The sequence below is a fragment of the Natator depressus genome, chromosome 2 (assembly GCF_965152275.1).
Source record: "Natator depressus isolate rNatDep1 chromosome 2, rNatDep2.hap1, whole genome shotgun sequence".
NCBI lineage: Eukaryota > Metazoa > Chordata > Testudines > Cheloniidae > Natator > Natator depressus.
Window position 1 is genome coordinate 250091222 of NC_134235.1, and position 10413 is coordinate 250101634.

The 10413-nt window shown below is 43.2% G+C and overlaps 1 protein-coding gene across 1 annotated transcript in view; it reads left to right on the top strand.

The window, feature by feature from the left end:
* The window catches only part of EXOG (exo/endonuclease G), a 31508-nt gene extending 21576 nt beyond the window's left edge, over window positions 1-9932 (top strand). Inside the window, exon 6 of the mRNA XM_074946334.1 lies at window positions 7233-9932. Within this exon, the coding sequence (XP_074802435.1) occupies window positions 7233-7694 (462 nt within the window). The 3' untranslated portion in view covers window positions 7695-9932. The remainder of the gene's footprint in view (window positions 1-7232) is intronic.
* The last annotated feature ends 481 nt before the right edge of the window (window positions 9933-10413 follow it).

The following is a 10413-nucleotide window of genomic DNA, read 5'->3' on the forward strand; positions in this document are numbered from 1 at the left end:
GGTACTCCAATAACTGTGGCTTTTAGAAATTTCAAAGTCTTGTGAAAACAACAAACCTTTGTGTTGAAAACAGGTCTAATAATGTATCAGTGTGGGACAGTGCAATCTCAGTCATACAACTAATCTTTTGCTGGTGAAATAGCAAGAATATTGAAAATCCAGGGCAAAAGTGAATGTGATAGGAAACGCCAAAGAGTGTCATGGGTCAGTGAACATTTTTATTAATCAGTGTTGGTAGCAAAACTAATAGGAGCAACAAAGAGAAATGAGATGGGAAATTTGAGATTACTATTCCCAATAATGAGGGAGATGTGAATATTGTTAAAGTTAAAAAAAGAGAATTTTAGTCGGATATATACAAAATCATTTTTGGTCAGAGAGTTGATTAAAAAAAATTGTGATTCACAAGCTTCTTGGATCACATTTTATAGAAGCTGAGATCTGGAAGCGTTCAAGGCTGGGGCAATCTGATTGCTGTTCAGTTCTTTAATCTTAACAGGACCCCATAAGGTGTGGAAGCATGTGGGACAGAAGCAGAAACTGAAAACACTGCTGTGTTTCCTGAATTGTATTAGTTCTGAATTATTATTAGTCACAAATACCGTAAAAGAGCCACTGCTGTTTTCCAACCAGGACAAATTGCTGTTGCAAATGGTGATTGTTAAAAGATCATCCTCTGCCTGTGGATAGACTAGCATAAATCAAAGAAGACATGTTCACATGGATAATCTTAAACTGTTTTCTGTTGAGTTACAATAGGGGAATATACTGTCTGACTCAGTTAGGGATGTAATTAGAGGAATGTGACAAGTTAAAATACTGTAGATCACTGTGGCCTGGTCTACACTGCAAACTTAGGTTGATGGAAGACACCTTAAGTTGACTTAATAATGTATGGGTCTACACTACCAGATCCCTAAGTCGCCCGTAATGTCGACTTCTGTACTCTACCTCCATGAGAGGTGTAGCGCTTGATTCAATCTTGATGGATCAACAAAGAGGTAGTATAGACACAACACTGTGTAATTGGCCTCCAGGAGGTGTCCCACAATGCTCCACTGTGACCACTCTGGAGATCGTTTTCAACTCCGCTGCACAGCGGCCAGGTACACAGGAAACAGCCCCTCCCCTGGTAAAGCCCCAGGAACTTTTAAATTCCCATTTTCTGTCTGATGAGCGTGGAGAGCCCTCCAGCATAGCTGATCATGGAAACTCAATGCCCCAAATGTGCTCCAGCCTGGAGTACACAGGAGGTGGTTGATCTTACTGCTGTGTGGGGAGAAGAGTCTGTGCAGGCACAGCTCTGATCCAGCAAAAGAAATGCTGACATCCATGCAAAGATTGCACAGGGCATGGGGGAGAAGGGCTACACCAAGGACACGCAGCAGTGCAACATGAAAATAAAAGAACTTCGGGAAGCATACCAGAAGACGAGAGAGATGAACAGTTCTGGTTATGCCCTGCAGACATACCACTTTTACAATGAGCTGCATGCTATTCTAAGCAGCAACCCCACCACTACCCCCAATGCAGCATGGACACCTCCCAGAAGCCTGAGTATTGGGCCACTTCAGGCAACAATGAGGAGGACATTCTGGAAGAAGAGGAGGAGGAGAATGGGAGACAGGCGAGCGGAGGATCCATTCTCCCCGACAGCCAGGAGCAGTTTTTAACCCCGGGCCCAGCCAGTCACAGGAGAGAGTGGTGGCTGAGCATGATGCTGGGAAGGCACCTCTGGTGAGTATACATTTCCAATCCAAGTGTAGGGGTTACACGCTATTATATTTTATGTAATTTGAACAAAAACTGAGGTGCAGTGGGTATCTGCTTCCTGGTGGTCACTCCAGCTACACAGAGGGTGCTTCCCAGAAAAGCCTGTGTACATGCACAGGGATGGCCCTGGAATCCTCCATGGAGATCTCCAGGAAACTTTGCAGAAGGTTTCTGCGAAGGGCTGCCTTATTTCTTCCACCACGGTAGGACACTTTCCCCCGCCACTCCAGTGATGTCATTGCTGGCATCGTTGCGGTACACAGCATAGCAGCATAAGGACCAGGTCTGTACCCAGAGGCTTGCAGCATCTGCTCCCTGCCTCCTCTCTTACCCTTAGGAGACTGATATCACATAGGGTCAACTAGAGGAAATGGGGGGAGTTCTCATTACAAGTAGTCATACTGCAAACAGTAGAGTATTTGATTCCTCCCCCCCCCCCCCCCCAGTGAATTCTGAGTCCCTCTTCCACGCTTTCCCTAATGTGCCATTGCTTTGGTTGACATGGATCAGTGTGTAATACGAGCAGTGTTAAGGGAAAAAGGGGGATACCCCCCCAGCTGCTTGGGAAAAAACAGCAATTTGGGAGTCTTAATGGTGGTCCCTGTTGCTAGGGGGAAGAGGCATTGTCCAGCTGTGCTCCCAATGTAGGTATGCCACAAGTTGCAGCACAAGGCCTGTCGCCCATGCCGCAGGGCTATACTCATCATGGCTGAAATGCTGAAGAAATGCTCTTTATTGATTCCAGTCATTGGGTTGGAATGAGGGGTGACAGGGAAACCCGTGTAATGGAGGGGATGGTTTTGGAAGGCACAATGCAGATAAGTGGCACACATTACTGTGGCTCTTTACTGAAAGCCTCATGGAGATGCAGAGCCCCTTGCTGTGCTCTTCTTCTTGTCCTGGTATCTGGCTGCTCAAAATTAGCTGCCAACCTATCTGCCTCCACACTTGACCCTGGCGAAATTTTTTTCCCTTTGTCTCATAGATATTATGGAGCACACAGCATGTAACAATAACAGTGGGGATATTGCTTTCACTGAGGTCTAACCTGGTAAGCAAATTGCACCAGCAATCCTTTAAGCATTCAAAGGCACATTCCAGCACCATTCTGCACTTGCTCAGACTATTGTTGAACCACTCCTTACTGCTGTCCAGATGACCAGTGTACAACTTCATGAGCCATGGGAGCAAGTGGCAGGCTTGGTCTCCCAGGATCACGATTGGCATTTCAATGTCATCAGTGGTTATTTTGTGGTCTGGAAAGAAAGGCTTTTTGAACAGACCTGTTTTCTTAAAGATGCACTCATGCACCTTTCCTGACCATCCCACATTGATGTTGGTGAAACACCCCCTGTGAACCACCAGCACTTGCAACATCATTGAAAAGTATCCCTTGCGGTTTATGTACTCTTTGGCAAGGTGATCTGGTGCCAAGATAGGGATATATGTGCCATCTATTGCCCCACTACAGTTAGGGAACCCCATAACAACAAAACCATCAGCTATGTCCTGCACGTTGCCCAGAGTCACTATCCTTCTTAGCAGAAGTTGATTTATGGCCCTGCACGCTTGGATCACAACAGTTTCCACAGTGGATTTACCAACTCCGAATTGATTCACCACTGACGGGGAACAGTCTGGCGTTGCAATCTTCCATAGAGCGATCGCCACTCCCTTCTTCACTGTCAGAGCAGCTCTCATTTTAGTGTTGCTGCACTTCAGGGCTGGGGAAAGCTCTGCACAAAGTTCCTGGAAGGTGGCCTTCCGCATTCAAAAGTTCTGCAGCCACGGGTCATCATCCCATAACGATGTGGTCCCACCAGTCACTGCTTGTTTCCTGGGACCAGAAACGGCATTTCACCATGTTCAGTTGATGTGCGACTGCCAGCAGCAACCGGGAATTGTTTCGTTCTATGGCTTGCAGCAGGGCTGCATGCATGACAGTGCACTGCTCTGTGCATCAGAACAAGCACTGCTAGTGAGGACGTACTCCACTGACACAGTGAGCGTGGTGTGGACACACATGATTGACTTAATGTGGAGGCTTGATGTCGACTTAACTTTATAGTGTAGACATGCCCTGTGATTCTGACTGTTGCTGCAGTTACACAAGAAACTCCACAAGGTGGTACTAGAAAATGAACTGATCGTGTGCTCTTCTATTATTCCTGTTCAAACTTTGCTCTCTCTGCAGAACCATACTTTACCCCACTTGCTGACTATTCAGCTGTGCATGTGTGTATTGGGCAACCTATAGAACCATACATAGTATTCTTTTACAGCCTCTTTCATATAAAGGCAAGCAATAGGTGTGTATGACAGTGGAGGTACTTGTGCAGAATGGGGTAATGATGGAGGTAGGTAAGATTCTTGTTACGTTTTTCAACCAATCGTTTTTATTATACAGTGCAGTATATATGCACAGCATTTTACAAGCAAATACCACTAATATCGGCCATCATGCAAAGTCATGTATTGTGTGCATATTGAATTAAACCCCAGTGTATCAACATTGCCATTATGACTTGCTCTAACAGTCACACTGTCATTGTAACGTTCACTGTTGGGTCACTTTTACTGCCAATAGCACCTGCAATACAAGACTGTATGGTCAGTACAGGCTTTATACTCCAGAAGACTTTTCTTTATAAAGAAACATATTTGCAAGAACATGCATCCCCTCCCCCCAACTCTCCCTAAAAAAGGGTCTTTACAAACTGCTGGAAAGGGCTGGGATAGAATCTTTACACCTATTCTGGGTAGCGTAAGAGGACTGTTTTGGACTATGCTGAAACCTGTCACAGGACAAAATTCATTGGAACAGTGTTTTACTTGCTGTGGGTCAAATTCTCACCTATGCACAGGGCTAGCGCAAAGCCTGTGTACCACTTCAATTTCCCTGGAACCTACAAAGCAGTGCATAGGCCTCATGCTGGTCACTTCCTGCAAAGGATTGAATTTCACCTAGAATGAGCAACACTGTTCATTTTACAATTCAATTTGAATACATCAGATAAAGCACTAGGTTTGGGGGTAGTGATAATTTTTAGTATAGATTTTAAAATTACCAGCACATCAATCACTTTTGATTAAGCTCTCTGTGCCTGGGAGCTGTCAGCCTGGCTTCACAGACTGTAAATGCAAAGTGATTTGAAGCTTAAGAGCTCCGACTCTCTAGGATCAAGACACCTATCCTCATTGAAAGGGAATTTAGCATAAGGTATTTTGGGGGTGGCTTTTCCTGGCACTGTCTTCATGACTTATATGCATAGGGAGGGTTTTATTTGGGAAAGGGTTGGGAGCAAAGGGAAGATTATTTGTAGACTGCGTATGTCTTCACCTGCTGATAAGTTGTTATCATTAGGAAACCCTCTAAAGAGGGGAGGAATGCTTGCTGTTATGATAATGTAAACTAAAGAAAATTGAGATCATGATCCGTATGGAGAGATACGGAGAGAACAATAGTGAAGTTGTTGCCAAGTAACTGCACCAAAAATGAAAACTGTAGTTATGATTTCCATTTCCTTTCTCCTAAGGGCAGGGTGGTTTCTTTCTAACTGCTTGGGCTTTAAGGGTTTTAATTATTGCAACAGGATGTGAAGAACTATTTCAAACACTAAAGGAATCCACCACAGTGCTAGCAGAAACCTAAATGAGTTAAATATTGGAACAGACTGATCTGAACTTTGAATACTTCAGTAGCCATTGGCAAGGTTGGGTTTTAAAAATGCATTAACTTGTGCAAAAGTGCTCAATACTATCCCACTAAAATATATTGAGATGATGATTATCCTGTAACTGAATTATACTGAATATCTGTAGAGCCAAAGTACATTTCAACCATTACCTTGAGTTAAAAATGCTTGTAATTAATTGAATCAATCACAGCAGTGACACAGATGGATAAAATAGGACTCCGAAGAAAGCAGCCATGCCACAAAGATGTAAAGAAATGAAAACGTGCTGACAGTGTCTTTGTCTTTGCGTATGTTATAAACCAAGAATACAGTGTTTCACTTCTGGATTTTGTGCACGCAGCCAGACAGCCTCATAGTTCATGGTAAATAATCTGCCTCATTTTCTTGTTTGCCATTTCTAATTGTGTTTTTAAAATATAATTATATAAAAAGGGTTAAACAGAACTCAAATCTTCTAGACATAAGCCTCGCTGTACTTTGTTGACTGACTGTGTGTTCTGTCCACATGCCAGATAAACATCATAGCAAATAAAAGGATCCTAGTAAAATGCCCACCTGAACGTAATTCATTTGAATAGTTCATTTTCCTGGCAATGGGAACATTCAGTTTCTCATTGAATGGTGTCTCCTGCCAGATGGATACGTGGCACAGGAAGGGCTCTCTGCTGTAAGGGTAGCCCTCTGTGTATGGGTGTGTGTGAGCATGTTACAGGCTTCAAATGAATTCAGAGCTCTGAGGTCACAAGCAGCAGAAGTTCACCCCAGCGCTCTTTAAAACTCCCCATGTGTTTTTTGAAATGCCTTTTCCTGATTGCTCACCTTAGTGAGCACATCTTGGAGCACACCTTTTCTGTTTTCATTTGGCTGTTCAACCGTGCTGGCTGTACAAACAGAGAGCTACTAGACGCACTTCTGCCCGGATCAGGCAAGAAGTATTGGATCTCCTGGGCCTATGGGGAGAAGAGATTGTACAAGCACACCTAAGGAACAGCTGTAGAAACGTCGACATCTATGAGCAGATCGTATGGAGAATGTTGGCAAAGGGGCATGACAGAGATCAGCAACAGTACTGCATGAAAGCAAAGAAACTATGCCAGGCATACCAGATAGTTCTGGGGAGTGGAAATCTAAGTCCTGATTTGATGCTTTCTCCCTTTGCTTTGATGGCTTGTGTTACATTAATTGAATTGTATTGTTGTATAAATGGGGTATTTACTAATGCTGTATCCTAGATTTTTGATGTTTCATATACAGTATACAAGATCCTCACTTTAAAAATAATCCACTCGGCATGGCTGATGGTAAAAAGGAAATAATCTGCACAGTTGGGAATACAGATCATCTGCTTCTGTAGATGTTTGTTGGCTCTGCGGTCAGACAGCAAGTTAGAGTCCTCTTTGTTTTTAAGTTTAATGGAAAATCAGTTGTATAGGAGTTGCATTAGGATGTCAGGATGAGAGGGACCAATACAGTGTTCTGAAAAAAATCTTCAAACAACCACCAAACATCCATGCAGCTTCCTCCAGTGTGTTCTCTGCCATGTTTCTGTGTCTGTGCTCACCAATGAGGATAGGGATTGTGTTGAGAGTTACAAAGCAATTGATACAAAGGGAGCATACTATAGTCCAGTATAGCTTTCATGATCTCCTTGCTGCTTAGTTATGCATTGTATGCTGATAGTAGCTCGTTTCCAGATGTAGTGGGATTAGGCCTAATTTCCGGTTCAGATGTGTATCTCTAATGTAATTGTTTTGTTGCTAGGTAATCGGCAAGGGCGATGTGGCTGTGCCATCACATCTCTACAAGGTGATTCTTGCCAGGCGAAGCAGAATATCCTCGGAGCCCCTGGTGCTGGGAGCCTTTGTGGTGCCCAACGATCCCATAGGCTTCAGTCACCAACTACCTGAATTTCAAGTGCATATTGAAGACCTGGAGAAAATGTCAGGATTAGTTTTCTTCCCACAAGTGGACAAAACCAAAGATGTTAAAAATATCTGTGATGTAGACACCTGTAAACTGATGGGGTTTGATGAGTTTACGTTGTACATCACCGCCCGGAAAGTTCACAGTGCCAGAACACTGCACAGGCTGGAAAAGGTCATGTCAGAGTTAAGGGAAATGGGAATTGAGCCTGACGAATATCTTGTGAAGCTTTACAAGAAGAAGGAGGAGGAACTAGTGCAGCAAAAGCAAATGGAAGCTAGAGAAGGGAGAGCTGGTTGAGTACACGGTTCAGAAAATACATTTGGAAGGTTTTACTCTCAGAAAGGAGGCACATGCACACACTCAGTTTGGATTTCATGATTTGGCCATTTTTTAAAAAAAATGTGGAAACAATTAGAAGTTGAAGTTCAGGGTAATGTTCAGTCTCTTGTAACATGTTGTATGTATGATTTGCTACAGTACTGTGTGGGAAAGGAAAATGACCCTTTCCTGGGATGACTGGATTATGGGGCCTCTGAAAAAGGCTTTGTACTATTTTCTAAACAAGACGTCAGAATTGGGGTTTGTATGGAATCCCTTCTAGGAATATTATAAAAATAGACAGTGGACACCTTGGGAGTATAACTGGAACCTGTCTAAATGTAACTGACCCTACAGATGTATTTTAATACTAAGCTGTAGAATTAATGGTGTTACTGAGAGGTGGGGGTTTTTTGTTTTTTTTAATGAAAAAATGCTGACATGAAATTTTTCTTTTACTTGTTTTTTTTTTTTTTAAATCCAGTAACATTTATAAACCACTGTCTAGTCAGTGGCAAATCTCTCATTGACTTCAGTGAGGTCAGAATTTCTCCCATTCATTTTATTAAGTGTAACAAAATGCATAGTACATCACAACACAATAAGCTACCTCACCTCACCTCTCCAGGTCCAAGAGGCAGCAGAGTGCATGGCCTGGAATCCCCTTAGGGGACTTGGCAAACACAGAGCTCAGCAGGATCTTGGAGACACTGTGTATCCCATGATTCCATTGGCAAGGGGATGGGATAGACAGACTGACCTGAGCTGTAGTCATCGGGGTTTAGGACGGGTCTTACCATCGAAACATAGCCGTCGGAAGGGCAGAAGCCTCACAGCTGTGTGTGTAAAGGAGGGTTCTTTTTGGAGGAAGCAGTTTGCTCCGCCCATCAGGATAGGCCACTCTCTCATGTTTGTTTCAGCATAAATGTAAATCTGCACTTACCCTATCTATTGGGTAATAGGGAAGCACATACTAGTAGAGGGAGGGGTCTGCTATTTTTGTGGCTCCAGGCTTCTATTAGTTATTATCCACCCCTGCCTGGCAGGTGTGTGAAGTGGAAGTAGGAATTCAGGGACAGATTGTGGTTTAATTTCATTCCTAACAAGGAGGCCTATAAAATCCATGAACCATCCCCTCTGGTCTAGTAAAGTCATAGGCTGTGTCAGCCTCATGAGCAGCAAGTTCAAAGGCAGCAGGTATCCCCTTCAGCTAGAGCTGCCACACCACCTAAAACCACACTGTGCAGAGAACCCTGTCAATTGTGACTCTGTTGCCAGTATAAAATTATACCAGCAACAGGAGCACAGCTGTAGCTCATACTTTCTTACGGGAGCAAGCTGCCCAGAGCATCCACTCTATTTCAGCTCCTACTCCAAGTCTTACATACCCCCTTGAATTCCTGCAGGACCCGCTTAGCATGGTTTTCATGTCAAAGGGCTCACCATGTGGAATCTAATCCCTCTAGGATTTTCAGTCACTGCTCCTGGATTCCCCTCTGAAGCATGCAGGAGTGGGGAGCATAAGGCCCAGGGTAAATAGTTAGTTCTGGCCTAGCAAAAACACATCCCTATCTGGTACAAACCGAAGAATACAATCATATGCATTTACTTTGCTCGTTTCACAAATTGAGGTGATAACTCTGGCTACTGTAACAAAGCTTATTCATAGTCCCTTACTGTCATGGGGATTTCCAAGTGAAACAGAAAATACAGCACAAATAATGACATCTTGGCTTGTTAATTTCTAAACATAAATTACTACCTGATATGCTCTGAGCTATGTACAGCAGAGTTAGTGGCTATCAGTACTTGTGTCAAAATTCCTCATGATCAGACTGTTAAATGCTAGTGCCTTAACTAGAGTTTCTGTCCAATCCACATTAGTTTTCCCTCCCTAGCCATCATCCACGTCTATCAAAATGCCCAGTTTTTGTTGGAGCGGTTATAAAATGGCTAATTGTGATAGAAACCAGTGGTGAAAAGTGCTAGCAGTGGTTTGCTTTGAGTCTCCCAGTGTTTTGGCCTCTAAGGCTAAAGTAAGAGAGTTGTCGGGTGGTGACATCTATACCATTTACAATCTGATACTCATTTCCTGATATTTTCTTGACCTGCTGCTCTCCAGCATTCTCACAGACCTTGATTCAGAGCATGCGAGTTGGTAAACAATGTGTTTTCATTTGCTAATATGCAGAGACTAATAAAAGGAGAAACTCTTGTTCTCAAGTGGTCCTCTCAGCGGTGTACCTTCTACTTTTGGATTCAGTGCTACTCACTGCCATGACCCGCAATCCACTATCATTTCATTTTCATTTTGTGTTCATTTTGTCAGGGGTATGAAATGTAAATGCAATTCTGATATTTCGCCTTTAGGGGGCAGTTGAAATCTATAACAGATATTTGGCTACTGTCTGTTCCAGCTGCATATAAACTTTAAGGGCCTGAATGTTTTATGGAGGATACAACTGAAATGGCTGTAAATAACAAAGACACTTGGGCTTTGTTTCCCCCTATGCTAACAACTGCCTTTCCTGCTCGTAATGCAACTATAACCCCTTTTTAAAGAATTACGATTTCATTTATTACACTAGACAGCTGTGCACAGTGCAAACCCGTGACCTTCCCGGATGAAAAGGGTTGTGGAAATTACATACCTGTACTAGATTTGCCAGTGGTGTTGATGTCTTCATTTTGTATGTCT